Genomic DNA, 21,766 nt, shown 5'->3' on the forward strand with positions numbered 1-21,766 from the left:
TTGATCTATTTGAAAAATGTGGCGGGTACAAAAACAAAAAACTAAAGTTGAAAAAGCCAAAGCAATTACAGGTAAATAAAAACCTATTTGTATCCTTTGCACGTTGTAGCTTCATCACATGTTGTACAGTACAACTTACCTGCATCTCATTTGTTTATTTACAAATCCAGGAAGTGCTAGATATCGCAAGACAACTCCTAGTCGAAATCGGACAGAACAACGATTCCGAAATCGAAGAATCTAAAGCAAAACTTGAACAACTGAAAACAGTCCTTGAAATGTGTGTTACTGCACATTCCCAGATGTCTTTCTAATGATTGAATATTTGATTTAACAAACTGCTCTTAGAACAAAATGTGTTTTGCTTTAGGTATGGACATTTTTCTGGCATCAATCGCAAGGTTCAGATGACGTACCTTCCGCATGGGTGCCCCAAAACATCCAGTGAAGAAGAAGGTAGGATTTGTTCTGTCATGTGGCCTTTATATAAAATGTTCTCTAGTCTGTGAGCTGATTGTTTGTGTGGTTCTCTGTGACTTACTGACTCATTATGTGTGTTTCTCTGTGTTGTCTGTGCTTGCTGTGCCCTATAGACGTGCGTAGGGATGACCCCTCTCTGCTGCTGGTGTTGAAGTGGGGCGGGGAGCTGACCCCGGCAGGCAGGGTACAGGCTGAGGAGCTGGGGAGGGCCTTCCGCTGCATGTACCCTGGAGGACAAGGTAACAACCTCTATCCTCCACTCCCTCTTTATAGACAAGGTAACAACCTCTATCCACTCAGTGTTTATAGACAAGGTAACAGCCTCTATCCACTCAGTCTTTAAAGCGGCAATCAGCAGTTGAAACAATAACAAAGCTTTTTCCCTGATACTCCAATTGACCCCAATCCTGACTTACATCTATTTGTCAACCTAGATAAATACAATCCACTTCAATACCCATCTCATGTTCCATATTTAGGTAGTAATGGGAACCACCTTAATGTTAAATTAGTGGACGTCCTCACAGACTCTCACTGATGTGTAAAAGCTGATTTGGTATTTTCCAGGCGATTACGCTGGGTTCCCAGGGTGTGGCCTGTTGCGCCTCCACAGCACGTACAGACACGACCTGAAGATCTACGCCTCCGACGAGGGACGCGTTCAGATGACAGCCGCTGCCTTCGCTAAGGTCTGTCTGACGGTACAGCTTTTTAAAGAGACATTTCACTCCAAAATGAACATTTGTCCGATGTTTTTAGACCCCAAAATGTTTTAATATGAAGATAAATCCATGTCCCATGCCTTTGGTTGAGACGATCCAGCTATTTGCCTCTTCCCAAATGAATGGAAAATACTAACTCACAATAACATCTGGAAATTGAATGGCGCTTATCTTTTTTCCATTTTAATTTTGGATTGAGGCATATCTCGATCTACTCAACAGATGATCTGAAGTGTGGATTTATCTCAAAATTAGTTTACTTTTGACGTCTAGATAGAAACATCTGACACTTTCTTTTTGGAGTGAAATGTACTTTTAAGAATGTTGTCTCGTTAGTCAGTCAAGTTATAATACGTAGCCTAGTGGTTAAGAGCATTGGGCCAGTAACCAAAAGGTTGCTGGTTCGAATCCCAGAGCAGGCTACGTGAAAGTATGTCGTTGTGCCCTTGAGCAAGGCACTTAACCCTAATAGCTTCTGTAAGTCGCTCTGGATAAGAGCATCTGCTGAATGACTAAAATGTAAATATATCTGGTGGCACCCATTCAGGGACTGCTGGCGCTGGAGGGCGAGCTGACGCCAATCCTGGTGCAGATGGTGAAGAGTGCCAACATGAACGGGCTGCTGGACAGCGACAGCGACTCTCTCAGCAGCTGCCAGCAGCGCGTCAAGGCCCGTCTCCACGAGATTCTGCAGAGAGATAGGGACTTCACTGCCGAAGATTACGAGAAGGTTGGGACTAAATCATGCAGTCTTAAGTTCTGTCCTGTCCGATCCATTTTGTCTGTGATTGTTGTGGCTCATACGGGCTGTGGAGAAAGCCACTCGGTGACAAAATATACATTGGCGTTTGATCATTATAAGTACTACTGTTGTAAATAGATTCTTGCTAAAATATTATTTTATAAAATGTCCAATGACCCATTTTTTTTCTTGTCCTAATGAAATAGTCCAAGCAGGATACCTAAGCTGACATGGCTCAGAGATGTATAAAACCCTGTCTCTGACTGTGGGTCGTCGTCTGCACCATCCCTAATATTTCCCCCCTTCCTAGTGCTCATAGTATTTTGTCTTTCTGTTCCCAGCTGGCACCCACCACCAGCTCCTCTTTGATCAAGTCCATGCAGATGATCAAGAACCCGGTGAAGACGTGTGACAAGGTGTACGCTCTCATTCAGAGCCTCACTCTGCAGATCAGACAGAGGATGGAGGATCCCAAGTCAGCTGGTAAACACTCTGCTCATATCTCCAGTGAATATCCCCATTGAAACTAATGAACTCCAGGGATGGTTCCAAATGGTACCTTATTCCCTTCTTTAGTGCACTAGTGTTGACCAGGACCCGTAAGGCACTGTCGGGAATAAGTTGCCATTTGGGATGCTCCCCAAAATTTGCTCTGAAACCCCATTTTAAAATCCATAATTAAGTGGGATCATAGGTCCCTGTCATTATCGTGGGTCAATAAGTCAATGGCTTGAATTGAAAGTTAGAGCTCTGATTTAGAGCAACAGGGGCTTGAATGTGAGGTTAGTGAGGGATGAGGAAAAGGAGACCTTGATTCTGGTTTGGATTCTATGACACATCCCACTTAATGAGTATGAAGGAACCATGACACTCCCTCCATAGACAAATGGGTTGTTAGTCACTGTATTTTGACTAAATGTACAGTACCAGTCAAATGTTTGCACACACCTACACATTCATGTGTTTTTCTTCATTTTTTACATTTTCTACATTGTAGAATAACAGTGAAGACATCAAAACTGTTAAATAACACATATGGAATCATGTAGTAACCAAAAAAGTGTTAAACAAATCAAAATATATTTTATATTTGAGATTCTTCAAAGTAGCCACCCTTTGCCTTGATGACGGCTTTGCACACTCTTGGCATTCTCTCAACCAGCATGGAGGTGTGTTGGGTCATTGTCCTGTTGAAAAACAAATGATAGTCCCACTAAGCGCAAACCAGATGGGATGGCGTATCGCTGCAGAATGCTGTGGTAGCCATGCTGGTTAAGTGTGCCTTGAATTCTAAATAAATCACAGACAGTGTCACTAGCAAAGCACCCCCACACCATTTTATAAAGGAAAACCCTGGAATGAGTAGGTGTGTCCAAACTTTTAACTGGTACTGTATATGATGAAATTAAAAGACAACACCCATCTTTTGTATTTTTTGTACCATCGTCTTTGAAATGCAAGAGAAAGGCCATAATGTATTATTCCAGCCCAGGTGCAATATAAATGTTCGCCACTAGATGGCAGCAGTGGATGTGCAAAGTTTTAGACTGATCCAATGAACATTGCATTTCTGACATTATATGCCTAATTTGTTTATTAATAACTTTTTGTGTTCAAAATTGTGCACTCCTCAAACAATAGTATTCTTTCACTGTAATAGCTACTGTAAATTGGACAGTGCGGATTAACAAGAATTTAAGCTTTTTGCCAATATCAGATATGTCTTTGTCCTAGGACATTTTCTTGTTACTTACAACCTCATGCTAATCACATTAGCCTACGTTAGCTCAACTGTCCCGTGGAAGGGACACTGATCACGAAGAAGCTTTTAACTAGGCAAGTCAGTTAAGAGCAAATTCTTATTTACAGTGACGGCCTACCGGGGAACTGTGGATTAATTGCCTTGTTCAGGGGCAGAACGACAGATCTTGTCAGCTTGGGATTCAATCCAGCAACCTTTCGGTTACTAGCCCAACACTCTAACCACTAGGCTACCTGCCGCCCCAAATATATACACTAAATGACTGATGGGGCCTCTGTTTTGAAGCTACCCGCGCCTCAATCTTGGTACTCTCCCATCATTGTTTAAAAAAAGTTCAAAGTTAAAGAAATGCATTTAATAATGTCTACATTTTGTTTTTGCCACTTAATTGAAATACTGTAGAATTTAATTCATTCCTATGGAGGCCTGCTCCTACTGGGGAGTGCAAAGATGGCCGACCGGAGGCTTCAACGCCTCTCATTGGCAAATACATCAGCAATACAGGGTTTGGTAATGATGACTCGTTAATGTAACATATACTCAGTGAAATGTATGTACCAGGCCTTATGAGTGGCAGAACGGTCTAAGGCACTGCATCGCGGTGTTGGGGCGTCACTACAACATGGGGTTCGATCCCATGCTGTGTCACAACCGGCCGTGACCGGGAGTCCTATAGGCGGCGTACAAGGGGCCCAGCATCGTGTAGGTTAGAGGGAGGTTTGGTCGGGGGGGCTTTACTTGGTTCATCGCTCTCTAGCAACTCACTGTGGCGGGCCAGGCACCTGCAGGCTGACTTTGGTTGTCAGTTGAACGACACATTGGCCCAACTAACTTCCTAGTTAAGCGAGCGGGTGTTAAGATGCAGGGATTGGCGGGTCATGTTTCAGAGGATGCATGACTAGATCTTCGCCTCTCCGGAACCCGTTGGGGATTTGCAGCGATGAGACAAGATGGTAATCATGAAATTGGAGAGAAAAACAGTAAAAAATAAAATTCAAATTGTTCATATAACTTGTTGTCCTGCACCTATAGTGTAATGTTAATTTGAAAGAAATGTACTTTCTAGACATCCAATTGTACCATAGCGAGACTCTGGATCTGATGCTGCGGCGCTGGGCCAAGCTGGAGAAGGACTTCCGGATGAAGAACGGCCGCTACAACATCAGCAAGATCCCCGACATCTACGACTGCATCAAGTACGACGTGCAGCACAACAGCTCCCTCAACCTGTCCAACACTATGGAGATCTACCGCCTGTCCAAGGCCCTGGCCGACATCGTCATTCCACAGGTATGTTCCAGGTTTGGATCAAAGATTTTATGATTAGCATTTATGTAGCTAGCGCCTTTCACCAAGACACCACAGTGATGCACAGCAGACGTACAGCACCAGTATACTCTCCATACATCGTGGTGAAGTTTGGAGTGATTGAAGCATTTAATAGTGGCAGCCCCTATTACATTCTGTTTATAGATATATTTTCTTAACTCTTCTTGAACTGCACTTTTGGTTAAGGGCTTGTAAGTAAGCATTTCACGGTAAGGTCTACACTTGTTGTGTTCGAAGAATGTGACAAATAAAGTTTGATTTATATCTTGTAGTGTCACCAGATAGACTAGTAATAGGTGTTTGATTAAAGCGACATTTGTTTTAGTGGCCACTGTTATGCTCTTGTTGAATTGGCAATGTTCTAAAAAATATATATATTTTTTTTACACCCCTGTCCTATCAGGAGTATGGTATCTCTCAACCTGAGAAGCTGGACATAGCCAAGGGCTACTGCACCCCCCTCATTCGCAAGATCCGCTCCGACCTGCAGAGGACACAGGACGACGACACCGTCAACAAACTGCACCCTGTGTAAGACGCACACCATCTCCATTTCTCTGACACTCCAGGGTGGCGCAGGGCTCCAGGGTGGCGCAGCAGTCTAAGGCACTGCATCTCAATGCTAGAACCGTCACTACAGACACCCTGGTTCGAATCCAGGCTGTATCACAACCGTCCGTGATTGGTAGTCCCATAGGGCGGCGCACAATTGGCCCAGTGTCGTCCGGGTTTGGCCGGTGTAGGCCGTCATTGTAAACAAGAATTTGTTCTTAACTGACTTGCCTAGTTAAATAAAGGTTAAATAAAAAATAAATAAAAAAACATGTGGAGTCGGCATCCTCAGAGCTGTGTCCATATCGGTCTCCCTATGAAATACAATTACAGTTGTCCCATGTGTGTTGTGCAGGTATTCCCGTGGAGTCATGTCCCCGGAGCGTCATGTCAGGACCAGGCTGTACTTCACCAGTGAGAGCCATGTGCACTCCCTGCTCTCCATCCTCCGCTACGGAGCCTTCTGTGATGTGAGTCCTCTCTAACATTTGTCCTGAACTTCCGTACTTTTAAATGTATGTATTGTATCTATTGAACCAGTTTTAAAGGCCATGTTTCACATTAGAATCCACCAAACATTGTGTAGTGTATTAATATGATATGTCACATTTTTTTGGAGGGTTAATATTATTTTTTTGTGTACCAAATATAACCACATTTTAACCAGAAACATCCTCTTTAATATGGCTTAAATATGTCTGAATCCCATATTTAACTGTTGCTCATATCCCAGGAGACCAAAGATGACCAATGGAAGAGGGCCATGGAGTACCTCAAGGTGGTCAGCGAGCTGAACTACATGACACAGATTGTAATCATGCTTTACGAGGACCCTAACAAGGTACTGTAAGGTCCAAGTATATGCCTGTGGGTTTTTGGTTATATTAACTAGCAGCCTGAAGCTATAGCTGCTGACACCAGCTAAGTCATCACACAGCCACTGTAAGTGGGATTGTTGGAGGAACCAGATTTTACTTTCATAGCCGATATAGGATGGATCTCTTTCGTGTCTATTTACAGAGGAAGGCATAATGGTCATACTCTAATGTTGCATATATAGTATGGGTTGTTTTGGCACTCAGTATTATAGGTCATAGGCGCTTTCATCTCCTAATTGTTTTGTGGTGTGTTTTTGAGGGTAACACATCAAGGTTATTATAATATTAATATAATAATAGTTAGGTGGGTGCTTATTATTTGTCCTATTTGGATTTTTTTTTTTTTTTTTTTTGTGTATCCCAACTTCTCCTCGGGGAGTGGGGTCACGGCCTGAGTCTGCCATTATCAACGAGACTACCCTGTAGCAAATTAGGGCTCAAGGGCACATCAACATATTTCTTTCACCTTTATCGGCTCTGGGATTCAGACTAGCAACCTTTCGGTTACTGGCCCAACACACGCTACGCTGCCTGCCACCTAATTATTACCAGCACCATTGTATCATTATTCTAGGACCCTTCATCTGAGGAGCGCTTCCATGTGGAGCTGCATTTCAGCCCGGGAGCCAAGGGCTGTGAGGACGACAAAAATCTGCCCTCAGGGTTTGGCTACAGACCAGCTTCTCGAGAGGTAAGGGGTCCCAGTTTCTGAAGAAACCATGTGTGTGTCATTTAATACAATGAATGTCTTTGTAGAACTGTGCAACCACTTTTAGGGTGGCATATGGTGAATGCTGATGTAGTTACTGGGAAAAAGTTGATAGAAAAGCTTATTGAGGTTAAAAGTGTTTTATGAGTGAGTTGTGTAGTTAATATTAGTATTCGGCTTACTCACATCTTGACAGGAAGTAGTTAATCTTAGAGGCAACATGAATGGGCCTATGCCCTGTTTTTAACTGCATTGTCTGCGTTTTTCTGATTAATCAGGAATTCCAGATCTTTTTTTTTTACCTCGGGGAAATCATCTATTTATTTTTCTCATGATTAAAGTGGACTATAACCTTCCTTTCCCTTATACATGATGTTCTACCAATCGTATCCCTGTCATCTCCAGAACGAGGGATCGAAGAAGAAGTCTAAGGAAGACAACGACGAGGAGTCGGCCAACGCCAAGCGGGACGAGCCGGACCGAGCAGCCCTAATGATGTTCAGACCCCTGGTGTCTGACCCCATCTACATCAACAGGAAGTGCCCATTGCCCCGCTCCAAAAAGATTGGCTCTGTGGAAGTAAGTGCCACCTTCAGGTCCAGTTCAGAATACACAGGTGGTATACAGGATAGACTATATACGCTAAGAGTTATAAAGTGTCACAACAAACGTACACTATGGTAGTCACCTGCTAGCTACATAGGTGATAAAAATGCCTGGTTAGTGGAACTGCTCTTGCATGTAATTGGCTTGAATTAGTTTTTTGGGTTAGTACTGTGTAGTGTTGTATGTTTACAGCAGAGCTATGCAACAGAGAATAACAATGTGCACTGTAAAGGGTCACATGACTAGTCACCAGCCCCCTTTGGAACGTAAGCTTACTGTGGTACTTATTGCAGTAATATACCATCACACTTAGAACAAGAATTGATTTTTAAGGTCTCAAAACAATGCTGGTGTGACTACCTTCTCTCAATAGCCCAGCCGCGAGCAAGTAACAATTGTAAAATGTACACTACCGTTCAAAAGTTTGGGGTCACTTAGAAATGTCCTTGTTTTTGAAAGAAAAGCCCATTTTTTTGTCCATTTAAAATAAACATCAAATTGATCAGAAATACAGTGTAGACATTGTTAATGTTGTAAATGACTATTGTAGCTGGAAACGGCTGCTTTTTAATGGAATATCTGCGTAGGTGTACAGAGGCCCATTATCAGTAACCATCACTCCTATGTTCCAATGGCACGTTGTGTTAGCTAATCCAAGTTTATCAGTTTTAAAAGGCTAATTGATCTCATACAACGTTGAGAGAAATGAAGTGTCACTGAAAGTTGTTACCTGTAATTTGAAACTTGAGGTTTTTATCTGCATCTACAACTTCTTTGCTTGCAATATACAGATCTTTCCCTGCAGGACTTACTGAATGATCAGTATGTCTGTATATTCATGTTGATATATTTAATGTATTTTTAATGTAATATTGAAATCTATTTCTGTGTACCCACCCACACACAAAACATTGCTGTATGTTGGTGAGTGTGGTGAGTGCATGGTAACTTCTACTGATCTTTGAAAATGTTGTTAAAAAAGTGAAAATTGATTAGTTTTATCTTAAAAAGTGGTGGTCACCAACACATGTTTGTAGAAGAAATGTGATATTTTTTACATCTGTATTCTACACTTTACCTTTATAAAATTCAGCTCGATGCAGTCACTCAGGTTATAAGTAATAATATAAATTATTACAAAATATTATTTTTTTGTCTAGAAGTCAATGTTATTTGCTAAATTCATATTTACTGTACCTTCTAATCTCCATTGCACATACTTCACTAATGCACTAAGTCACACCCCCACATTACACCTTGCATGTGCATAAGAGTGCAAAATATATATTTAAGTTTGTTTCCTTAAGATCACAAAGAATGTTCGGCAAGCAGCGTGTACCATCACTTTTGCCAAACAACAATCCCTATGTTTCAAATTCACCAGTTACACAGCAAAATTGCAAGTGTTAAATCAACTCTCATAGTGTTAAAATTAACACTGTGTCCATGTTCCACACTACACAGAGCTAATGTTAGACTTTCAAAAATGTTAGCTTTTAATACTGTACTTTCAGTTTCTAACTGTAAATAGTTGAAAATGTATATTGACCAACACTGGTTATTGTGTTGCATTCACTTCACACTCGTGTAAGTGTTAAAATTATACTCTTGTTGAGTTGATTTTAACTTTAATTTTTGAATACATTGTAATACCTGGCGGCGGGTAGCCTAGCGGTTTAGAGCGTTGGGCCAGTCACCGAAAGGTCGCTGGTTTGAATCCTTGAGCCGACTAGGTGAAATATCTGTCAATGTGCCCTTGAGCAAGGCACTTAACCCTAATTGCTCTGGATAAGAGTGTCTGCTAAATGACTAAAATGTAAATTTAATACTGCTGGCTTTTAAGGGTATATATATCACAAAAGCAACTATCTCTGTACATCTTTTGACTCTAATAGTATTATAGTGAGTATTGTCCCTCACCCACTGTATTGTAGGGAAGATTGTCCCTCACCCACTGTAATGTAGGGAAGATTGTCCCTCACCCACTGTATTGTAGTCACTGGTGTTTCACATTATCACATGGTGTTGGCAGTACACTGTTTGATGATTTTACTTGACTTAATACATTACACCAGCTGTATGCTGACACTAATGCTGAGAGAATACTCTGCACACATCAGCTAAAGTTGCCCAGGGCTACATTTACTTTAAAATGTATGTATTGATTGTTAATTAGCTGATCAACCAACTTGTGCCAGGAGCACAGAATTGACCTGCATGTCAATGTGACCCGTAAATGGACAGTCTAACAATTGCTAGTACATTGATTTGTTTCTCCTTTTTTTTATTTTTTACTTTCCTTTTAGTCCCCATTGCAGCCAGACTTTATCAAGACCGCAGCTGGCAAAGTATGACGATACATTATACCAAACCTAAACAAAAAAGTTCCTACTTGTGAATGTTGATGGGACACACATACATTAGCTGGAGACTGTTCTTTTTTTTTGTAATGTTGCATGACTGTGCTGTTTTTGCCCCCTCTCTCACTTCCAGGAAGAGAGCCCCCTGAGTGTGTCTAGCCCTGACTCTATTGGTACCTGGCTTCATTACACCTGTGGTGTTGGTACTGGGCGTCGAAGACGCAGATCAGGGGACCAAATCACTTCCTCCCCTGTCTCCCCCAAATCACTGGCTTTCACATCCAGTATTTTTGGCTCATGGCAACAGGTTTTTACCCATTTTTAATTTATTATCCACACAAACAGATGACACCTACTCTTGTTCATGTGCACTTAAAAACACTGCTGCGGTCAGCAAGGACACCTAATCAGCAGATTAATGTAAAGATGCCATTTTTACCCCTATTCACATAATTAAAAAAAATGTGTGCCATTTTCATAATTTTTTTAAAAACCTAAATGGTCCTGTGAAGAATGATTCCTTTTTGTCTTGATTTTTTTGGGGGGTCATTTGGCTCATTGGGTCCATACAGTGAAGATGATAACTCTTAACACAAGAATGTTAGATTTTAGTGTCTTCCATTGTAATAGCATTGCAATTCAAAGATTGCTGGCTATGGGATACTCATTTTGCACTGTATTTAAAAAAAAATAAAAAATTTGCAACTGACGTTGTTGCTCTGCTACCTTGGTGGAATTCACGCTTTCCTTACAATGTGGCCACAATGTCTAAAGCGCTTAGCACCAACCAGCTAATGAGACACTGTCTGTGGCTCTCTCCCTGGTTTCATCTTTGTTGAAGTTTCTCCCTGTTTTGTCGTTGTTCCCCGGGTAAATATATTAAAAAAAATGTTTTATCAAATACCTGCTCATGGACTCTTTCAATTATGGCTGTGTGAAATACACTTCCAGTCAAAAGTCTGGAAACACCTACTTATTCAAGGGTTTTTCTTTATTTTTTACTATTTTCTACATTGAAGAATAATAGTGAAGACATCAAAACTATGAAATAACACATGGAATCATGTAGTAACCAAAAAAGTGTTCAACAAATCAAAATATATTTCATATTTGAGGTTCTTCAAAGTAGCCACCCTTTGCCTTGATGGCAGCTTTGCACACTCTTGGCATTCTCTCAATCAGCTTCACCTGGAATGCTTTTCCAACAGTCTTGAAGGAGTTCCCACATATGCTGAGCACTTTTTGGGTGCTTTTCCTTCACTCTGATTCATACAGTCTCCTCTGAACAGTTGATGTTGAGATGTCTGTTACTTGAACTCTGTGAAGCAGAGGTAACTCTGGGTCTTCCTTTCCTGTGGAGATCCTAATCAGTTCCAGTGTCATAAAAGCGCTTGATGGTTTTTGCGACTGTACTTGAAGATTACTTTCAAAGTTCTTGACATTTTCCACATTGACTGACCTTCATGTCAGTAATGATGGACTGTTGTTTCTCTTTGCTTATTTGAGCTGTTCTTGCCATAATATGGACTTAGCCCTATTTGGTAAAAGACCATCTTCTGTATACCACCCCTACCTTGTCACAACACAACTGATTGGCTCAAATGCATTAACTTCTTACGTCTAGGGGTTCCGCTAGCGGAACGCCTCGCCAATATCCAAAGGAAGAGCGTGGCACGAAATACAAATACCTCAAAAATGCAATAATTTCAATTTTTCAAACATACGACTATTTTACACCATTTTAAAGATAAGACTCGTTAATCTAACCACATTGTCCGATTTCAAAAAGGCTTTACAGCGAAAGCAAAACATTAGATTGTTAGGAGAGTACATAGCCAAAAATAATCAGACATTTTCCAAGCAAGCATATATGTCACAAAAACCCAAAACACAGCTAAATGAAGCACTAACCTTTGATCTTCATCAGATGACACTCCTAGGACATTATGTTATACAATACATGCATGTTTTGTTCAATCAAGTTCATATTTATATCAAAAAACAGCTTTTTACATTGGCGTGTGATGTTCAGAAAATGTATTCCCACCGAAAACTTCCGGTGAATTTACTAAATTACTCATCATAAACGTTGGCAAAATACATAACAATTATTTTAAGAATTATAGATACAGAACTCCCTTTATGCAATCGCTATGTCAGATTTTAAAATAGCATTTCGGCAAAAGCACATTTTGCAATATTCTGAGTACGTAGCTCAGCCATCACGGCTAGCTATTTTGACACCCGCCAAGTTCGGGGCACACTAAACTCAGAATTAGTATTAGAAAAATTGTATTACCTTTGCTGATCTTCGTCAGAATGCACTCCCAGGATTGCTACTTCCACAAGAAATGTTGTTTTTGTTCCAAATAATCCATAGTTATGTCCAAATACCTTTTGTTCATGCGTTCAGGTCACTATCCAAAGGGTAACGCGCGAGTGCATTTCGAGACAAAAAAATTCTAAATGTTCCATTACCGTACTTAGAAGCATGTCAAACGCTGTTTAAAATACATTTTTATGGTATTTTTCTCATAAAATAGCGATAATATTCCAACCAGACAATAGTGTATTCATTCAAAGAGGAAAAGAAAAAACAGCGTGGTCGTGTGACTGCGCATATGCAATCGCTTTGTCACCAGGCAGACCACTGAGAAACTGAGCTACTATACTCTGCCCAGAGACAGGAGACGCCTCAATCCGCTTTCTGAAGGCTTTAGAGAGCCAATGGAAGCCTTAGAAAGTGCTACGTAACCCCACAGATACTGTAGTTTCGATAGAGAATCAAAAGAACTACAAATTCTCAGACAGGCCACTTCCTGCTTGGAATTCTCTCAGGTTTTTGCCTGCCATATGAGTTCTGTTATACTCACAGACACCATTCAAACAGTTTTAGAAACTTCAGTGTTTTCTATCCAAATCTACTTATAATATGCAAATATTTGACTCTGGGCCCGAGAAGTAGGCCGTTTAATTTGGGTACGTTTTTCATCCGGCCGTGAAAATACTGCCCCCTATAGCGAAGAGGTTAAGGAAAGAAGTTCCACAAATTAACTTTTAACAAGGCACATCTGCTAATTGAAATGCATTCCAGGTGACTACCTCATGAAGCCGGTGAAGAGAATCTCAAGTGTGCAAAGCAGTCAAGGCAATGGGTGGCTACTTTGAAGAATCTCAAATATAAAATATATTTTTATTTGTTTAACACATTTTTGGTTACTACATGATTCCATATGTGTTATTTCATAGTTCTGATGTCTTAACTATTATTCTACAATATAGCAAATAGTAAAAATAAAGTAGAACCCTGGGATGAGTACGTGTGTCCAAACCTTTGACTGGTACTCTATATTCCACTATATTGGTATCGCCAAGTACGATGTATAGTTAAAACTGGCCGTGACATGCAACCAACTATTCCTTCACTCATTCATAACTTGAACAACAGAATGTATGTCTTGCTTTTGTCATGCATTTTCACCTTTTCCCAACATGAAAAGCCATAATCGAACCAGTCTGTCTGCACAGTTTGGTGTCGTTCTTTTCATCCATCGAAGAGACTAGGTAAAGAACACTCTTTATATTAATCTGCTGAAACAGACATTAGCTGTCCTTCGCGACTCGCTCGGATTTGCTGTTGAGTGAGAATTTGAGTAATCTGGGCCACTGTCGGAGTGACTAACTAACATGCAGATTTTGGAGATCTGTTTGGGGTGGGATGTCCGTCCTAAGCTTGCCTGCCGCTTATGTCTCCAAGAAATTTGGCCCAACTCGGCTGCGATGGAACTTAACACACTCTTTTCTAATGGGTCACTGCTTTGCTCAAATAAAATGTAAAGCAGGCTATTTCAACTACATTTCTCGCCCCATTTGTCAAATGGACACAAAACCAGATTTTAATGTGAAATTGGCTGTATTTGATACTTTTGACCAGATTATATTAACGATAGGGCCATTGAAGTCATCCAATAAAGGGGAAATGCAGTGTGAACATTTAAAGCAGGTCAAAGTTTGACACTAAATCATATATCGAAAGGCAATAGCTTTCAATTATAGCAGTGATCAATAATAGTATGTATTATAGAATATATATGTGTATAATAGTATGTATTATAATATTATAATAGTATGTATTATAGTATATTAAACAGTGCATTCAGAAAGTATTCAGAACCCTTCCCTTTCTCCACATTGTTACGTTACAGCCTCATTCTAAAATGGATTTAAAATAATAAAATGTGTCAATCTACACACAATATCCCATAACGATAAATTTGCAACAAAAAAAGTTTTTGCTTTATAAAAAATCTAAAACAGAACTTATTTACTGAAGTATTCAGACCCTTTGTTATGAGATTTGAAATTGAGCTCCCGTGCATCCTGTTTCCATTGATCATCCTTGAGATGTTTCTACAACTTGATTGGAGTCCACCTGTGGTAAATTCAATTTAATGATTTGGAAAGGAAAACACACCTATCTGTATAAGGTCCCACAGTGGACAGTGCATGTCAAAGCAAAAACCAAGCCATGAGGTTGAAGGAATTGTTCGTAGAGCTCCGAGATATTATTGTTGAGGCACAGATCTGGGGAAGGGTACCAAAACATTTCTGCAGCATTGAAGGTCCCCAAGAACACAGTGGCCTCATCATCCTTAAGTGGAAGAAGTTCAAGACTCTTCCTAGAGCTGGCTGTCTGGCCAAACTGCGCAATCAGGGGAGAAGGGCCTTGGTCAGGTAGGTGACCAAAAACCCTATGGTCACTCTGACTCTGGCTCCAGAGTTTCTCTGTGTAGATGGGAGAACCTTCCAGAAGGACAACCATCTCTGCAGCACTCCACCAATCAGGCCTTTATGGTAGAGTGACCAGACGGAAGCCACTACTCAGTAAAAAGCATATGACAGCCCACTTGGAGTTTGCCAAAGGGCACTTAAAGAACTCTTAGACCATGAGAAACAAGATTCTCTGGTCTGATGAAACCAAGATGGCCTGAAAGCCAAGCGTCATGTCTGGAGGAAACATGGCACCATCCCTACGGTGAAGCATGGTGTGATGTTTTTCAGAGGCAGGGACTGGGAGACTAGTCAGAATTGAGGGAAAGATGAACGGCGCAAAGTTCAGAAAGATCCTTGATAAAAACTGGGGTGAAGGTTCACCTTCCAACAGGACAATGACCCTAAGCGCACAGCCAATATAACGCAGGAGTGGCTTCGAGACAAGTCTCTGAATGTCTTTTGAGTGGCCCCGCCAGAGCCCGAATTTGAACCCGATCGAACATCTCTGGAGAGAACTGAAAATAGCCGTGCAGCGATACTCCCCATCCAACTTGACAGAGCTTGAGAGAATCTGTAGAGAAGAATGGGAGAAACTCCTCAAATACAGATGTGCCAAGCTTGTAGCGTCATACCCAAGAAGTCTCGAGGCTGTAATCGCTGCCAAAGGTGCTTCAACAAAGTACTGAGTAAAAGGGTCTGAATACTTATGCAAATGTTATTTCATATTTTTTTGTCAATATGGGGTGTTGTGTGTAGATTGATGAGAGAAAAAAAAAACACAATTTAATCAATTTTAGAATAAAGCTGTAACGTAACAAAATGTGTGAAAAGTCATGGGGGTCTGAACACTGTATATTATATTAGTATGTATGTATTATAATAGTATGTATTATAGTATAATGTATTTGCTGTCAGAGGACATGTGACTGAGTTAAAGGTGCTTATACTATGCCTGTATGCTGTGGCGGCACTTAAATGTCTTCATCACACCGTCTGTACAGTACCTAACCACCTACATTTACATCACACTGATGTCATTTACTACAACTGTAGCGTATAGGCTATACCCTACTGTACATAATTAGAAAAGGCATCATTGTAGGCGAACATACAATGATGGACAATTTATGTATATTTGCCTCTGACTACTTGCATTTGAGAGATTTTCCGAGAAACTTTTATCTCTCAGCCAAACTCACAGCAGGCTAGGCCAGTGCTAGAAGAAGCTTCCAATTGGCTCATCCACCCCCCCCCCTCCCCTATAACTATTCCCCAGGTGATTGCTGTAAATGAGAACGTGTTCTCCGTCATCTCACCTGGTAAAATAAGGGTTAAATAAATACAAAATAAACACACCACTTCCTGTAATGTGGGTTTTCTGTATGGAGCCTGGTTGGTTCTAGTCTCTAAGGTGGGTCTTCTGCCCTACTAGACAGGGTTTACCCTCCCTGGTCCTCCAGGTGAGCAATGTGAGGTGTGAGAATGGGCTCACAGTGTGCTCATTGTCTTCGCGCTCTCATGACCTTTCAATCCACTGACACAGACCAGGATCCTGCTGTGAGGTCCGCCCCACTCCACCTCTACCTCCCTTCACCCCCCTAAAAAAAAGGGCAGAGGATCCGCTCATTTCAAGTTTGTCTCGTTTTTTTTTGTCCGTGCACGAAACGGTGATATTAACATCTTGGATGGGAAAATGAGAACACCAAACTCAACTTCTTACTTCATGTTTTGTCTTCACTTGGACTTTTTTTTTGTTTTGACACGGATGTAATGTGTATCTTGGTTAAAGTTCTGCAGTCTTGATTGTTTGAAACCTGATTTTCTGCAAACTGTTGGCACGTCCATCCTCGTCCCTCAACTCCTGCATCTCTTCTCACCCGCTGTGTCCTCCGTAATGTCCAAACTCTCACGTGGCATGGACTTCGTGTGGCCATAGGGATGTTGCATGTTCATCTTTCCTCTTCTGCTGATTAGTCTTTGTTGGCGTCTGCACTACCATTTCCCACTGCTGCTTATTAATATGTCTTTCCAGAAAAAGGCATCCGTTTGAGTGAGGTTGTGGACGAGTTTCAGTGAAATGTGGTAATATAGTTATTTTTTTTCTCCTCTAGGTTCTGTCAGAGAACAATGCCCATGCCCAGCGACCTGGTAGACTATACTCTGAACACAAACTCACCCCAGGAGTAGGTAAGCATAATCACTGCTTTTAGGACGTTTGAAACAAATTTGCTCCAATTTATCACATTATTATTATTATTATTATTAACAAATGTAAAAATATGAAAATTCTCTATTTTTTTTTAAAGAATGTGATTTAGATGTTTCATTATATCCCTAGTTTTCAAATGTTTTAGTGTCTTCACGTTACTTTAGCACAACTTCAATGTGAGGGCAAATATTGGAAGTAACTTTTTTAGGATGTCAGATTTGTTCTGTACTGTATGTTTTCTGCCGCATCTAAAATCTTTGCTTTGTGTTGACGGAGCCTCAAGCACCTGAAGTATCATACACTGGCTGCTCTCTTCACAATTAATGATCAATTACTACATCTGTGATGTGGAGCTTGTTTTGATCAAGTAATACTGTCAACAAGCTGTTAAGCATACTTTAGACAAAGATTTTTGCCACACAACTAATACAGTGCTGACTCAATTTCTCATACATGCTGGTAATGTCCTTAGTGACCTAAAATGTTGTAGCCACAGCAAATTCTTAGCAAAATATTAGGGATTTGTTGCTGGCTACCATTTTAGATGTGGCTGTCCTACACCTTCATTCTGTTCTTTCACTTTTTTCTTCAGTTTTTATCTTTTTGTATCACTAAGTAACGCTTTGATATTACAAACTATCATGTTTGAATTGTGTTATTATTTATCTTCATTTGATCGTATTATTTGTGATGGTATCTAGTAGTTAGTAGTTTATGCCTGTGTATCGTACCAGGTTGTTGGCTCATAATTAGCTCTGCAATTAAGTTGACAGTTATCAAGATACGTAGCAACTGTATAATAGCCTAGTGGTTAGAGGACAGTACATAGTTATTAACTTGCAGTGACCTGGATCAGGTTTCCCAATAGCTTTGGAAATTAGGCTTTTACCAATGTTCTAACAATGCATCGTTCATAACGACCGAAGAAGCTGTAACATGCGTTACCCAAAACACCACGTGAATAACACTCGCTAAGTGCATCTTTACATTAGTTTCCCATAACATCACGTAGATAACACTCGCTAAGTGCGTCTTTACATTAGTTTCCCATAACATCACGTAGATAACACTCGCTAAGTGCATCTTTACATGCGTTTCCCATAACACCACGTAGATAACACTCGCTAAGTGCATCTTTACATGCGTTTCCCATAACACCACGTAGATAACACTCGCTAAGTGCGTCGTCGAGAGCATGTGTCAATACCGAAATGATTGAAAGAAGGCAGCGCTGATCTCTGATCAGTTTTCTCCATTCAAATTCTTACCCTGCCATTTTAGAATGAATGCGCAAAAATGACGCCAAACCAGCTCATGGAGAAACTATCACATGGCTGCAATAATTTGAGTCATCTTATTCTAATGGCTTACCCTATGATACTGCACTAAATCACAGATTTGGCACATCATTGCGCACATGTTTACGCATAATTTAAATGTATTGAGGCACAATTATATTAGCCTGCAATTAGAAAACTAACTCAATATGATTTAAATATTTAGGCCTGATAAGTAGTTTAAATGTTGTTGTTTTTTATCCTTGCTTGGCTAGTTTGTAACAATTGCTAACTTTGTATTTGTACTGTATATTGATATATTAAGATATTTGCGGTCAAAGATAGAATATGTGTTTCTGTCTATGTTTAGCAGAGATTTGTTGTGTAAGGGAGGGCAATAAATAATCGAACAACGCACTTAAATGTTATACAAGTGGTTTGAGGCAGTCTTTAAATTACAAGCATTTTCAAGTGCAAGTTTAGTAACAAAGGTTTTGGTCAACAGCTCGGAGATATAACATTGCTCCTAGGAAGGTTTTTACAATTATCCCAGGTCTATAATGTTGGCCCAAAAGTTAGGAATTACACCACCCCTCCTCCCCCTCCCACAAGGCCATCCTCATGCCAAGTGACATTACTGTCATTATGTGAAGGCTCTTATGAGGCTGCACAAGGTCTTTTTGTGGCAAGAATCTCCTAGAAATGCATGCTGCATGCATTCCAATGGTGTGGACCAAATGGTTGTTGTATGTATCTTCTCTTAACTCCCACCAGGGTCTCATTGTGCTGGTCTCTTTAGCACCATGGTGCTCGGGGCTTCCTCCAGTGCACCTAACCTACAAGATTATGCTCGCGCGCACCGTAAAAAGCTGACCTCTTCTGGCTTCTTAGATGGTATGTGCAAACACGCACACACATCTTTAAAAAAAAGATGAACCCTTGCTCATTTTTCTAAAGGAATCCTGTAATTTCCTCCTGTGTATTTCAATAGGAAATATATGAATGTATTCTGACACTTTGTGTCGGTCCCTCTAATTTACCGTATTGTGTTTTTGGACAGAAGCATAATTCATGTTATTGGGAGAAGAAATTGTAATAATCCATCTTTTTAGCTAATATGGTGAAGTCCATTGTTTTGGTAGTGAATTTAAGGTTTATTCATACAAAATAAGATGTATTTTTCCGGAGTTGTGCACAATGTTGCACTCAGTACTGATCCCCCCCTCATAACTTCTTTTGATAATCAAGGTCATATTAAAATATCTTACTTTCAATTCAAATAAATTGCGTGTCAAATATTCCGGTCTCAGAAATCTTGTACTATATCGATTTAGCTAGACAATGAGGTGTGAACATCCATTATTTCATTCATTACTCATTTAAAAATAATCAATTACTCAATGCAAACAATTTCTTATGGCTAGAATCCGAACCGGACATCTGCACATGTAACTAAGATGTAACTAAGCATTTGATTTCAAAGAGTTGCGTGTGCGGATCTCAAGTAAGGACTTGGCCCTCAATCACAATATACCTTCAATCAATTTAAATCATCAGTGATTTTTTTGTGGGGAAAATTTATTCTTTTGGAATTTGTATTAGAAATAAAAAATGTAAATGGAAAACTTTGTTCCTGTAGTTACTGTAGCTAGCTGTAAAGTGCATATGTAGTAATATGCTTGGAAAGTAGATCACAGCTGGAGACACCTCGTCATTTTTGGGGATATGGTTTTTACACGACAGGTAGCAAGTAAAAGTGTGTGAACGGTTACTAACTATCTGTAAATATCTTAAGCTAACTGGCTAATTAACTTAGCTAGCTGGCTAACTTTGGGGCGAAACAATTAACGTATTTACAGTTGGTTAGCTACCGCACCGCTCTTTGCTAGCAAACTTAATGCTCCCTTCAAAACTAGTAAAGTGTCTCCACTGTCTACATTTTGGCATCTCCACTTAACGACCATATTATTCAGTGTTGGGGTCCATTCCATTTCAATTCAGTCAATTATTAATTGGAATTGGAATTTCAGTTTACTTCCGGAATTGACTTAATTCAAATAGAATTGACCACATCCCTGGTTTTGTTGCCATATTACACTCTTCAAACAGCTGTCTACAAATACTTTTTATTGTAATTTTGTTATGAATATTGTCGTTGAATACGGTTTTTTGTAGTTTTCTTATGCTAGTCTTTGTAGCTTTTCTGTATATTTATGCATTATGGATCTTTCCAGACATTTTTGATAGAGCTTTTATTAAAACAGATAGCCCTATTCCACAAAGTTTGGAAAATTATTTTTCTATTATGCTGGCAGATCTGTGGAATAATAATATTTTTGTTTTTATTTGATTGCTCACCCAGTTTCAGAACGCTACGAAGTACTACATGTTATAGCACTTTTTCACAGACTGTTTCTCTGTTGTCATTTACATGGGCATTTGATTTCAAGCCGGAGTCATTCCACCTCAAAAAGCACAAGAAATAGGATTTCGCCGCCCACCATCTCAGATTGTTCTGAAATAATTTGTATAGTTCGAAACGGACAAGAATAGCTTTCCTGAAACTTTATTTTGTTGAAATACACTACGTTACCAAAAATATGTGGACACCTGCTCGTCAAATATCTCATTCCAAAATCACGAGTATTAATATGGAGTTGGTCCTCCTTTAGCTGCTGTAACAGCCTCCACTCTTCTGGGAAGGCTTTCCCCTAGATGTTGGAGTATTGCTGCAGGGTCTTGCTTCCATTCAGCCACAAGAGCATTAGTGAGGTAATCGCTGATGTTTGGTGATTAGGCCTGGCTCGCAGTTGCCGTTCCAATTCAACCCAAAGGTGTTCAATGGATTTGAGGTCAGGGCTCTGTGCAGGCCAGTCAAGTTTTTCCACACTAATCTTGACAAACTATTTCTGTATGGACCTCACTTTGTGCACGGGGGCATTGTCATGCTGAAACAGGAAAGGGAGTTCCCCAAACTGTTGCCACAAAGTTGGAAGCACAGAATATTCTAGAATGGCATTTGGCACCCGCCAAACCCGGATTCGTCCGTCAGACTGCCAGATGGTGAAGCGTAATTCATCACTCCAGAGAACGCGTTTCCACTGCTCCAGAGTCCAGTGGGGGCGAGCTTTACACCACTCCAGCTGACGCTTGGCATTGCGCATGGTGATCTTAGGCTTGTGTACAGCTGCTCGGCCATAAAAACCCATTTCATGAAGCTCCCGACGAACAGTTATTTGGCTGGTGTTAATTCCAGAGGCAGTTTGGAACTCGGTAGTGAGTATTGCAACTCAGGACGGACGATTTTTACGCCATGCGTGCTTCAGCACTAGGCGGTCCCCTTCTGTGAGCTTGTGTACAGCTCTAG

At 40.4% G+C, this 21,766-nt stretch overlaps 1 protein-coding gene across 15 annotated transcripts in view; it reads left to right on the forward strand.

Moving 5' to 3' along the window:
- Positions 1–21,766, forward strand: part of ppip5k2 (diphosphoinositol pentakisphosphate kinase 2) — a 68,809-nt gene that overhangs the window by 28,216 nt on the left and 18,827 nt on the right. For 5 of the 15 annotated variants that reach the window (XM_029710426.1, XM_029710429.1, XM_029710431.1 and 2 more), the window contains 17 exons: positions 1–71; positions 171–280; positions 371–456; positions 594–719; positions 1,048–1,169; positions 1,750–1,932; positions 2,286–2,427; positions 4,773–4,996; positions 5,439–5,566; positions 5,943–6,057; positions 6,321–6,428; positions 7,040–7,156; positions 7,580–7,753; positions 10,087–10,128; positions 10,274–10,447; positions 17,025–17,100; positions 19,174–19,293. The exon at positions 1–71 is cut by the window's left edge and continues 5 nt beyond it. In XM_029710426.1, the coding sequence (XP_029566286.1) occupies positions 1–71; positions 171–280; positions 371–456; positions 594–719; positions 1,048–1,169; positions 1,750–1,932; positions 2,286–2,427; positions 4,773–4,996; positions 5,439–5,566; positions 5,943–6,057; positions 6,321–6,428; positions 7,040–7,156; positions 7,580–7,753; positions 10,087–10,128; positions 10,274–10,447; positions 17,025–17,100; positions 19,174–19,293 (2,118 nt within the window). The remainder of the gene's footprint in view (positions 72–170; positions 281–370; positions 457–593; positions 720–1,047; positions 1,170–1,749; positions 1,933–2,285; positions 2,428–4,772; positions 4,997–5,438; positions 5,567–5,942; positions 6,058–6,320; positions 6,429–7,039; positions 7,157–7,579; positions 7,754–10,086; positions 10,129–10,273; positions 10,448–17,024; positions 17,101–19,173; positions 19,294–21,766) is intronic. The other 10 variants (XM_029710430.1, XM_029710440.1, XM_029710442.1 and 7 more) reach the window with 5 other exon arrangements.

Source organism: Salmo trutta, chromosome 23 (genome assembly GCF_901001165.1).
Source record: "Salmo trutta chromosome 23, fSalTru1.1, whole genome shotgun sequence".
NCBI classification, from domain to species: Eukaryota; Metazoa; Chordata; class Actinopteri; order Salmoniformes; family Salmonidae; genus Salmo; species Salmo trutta.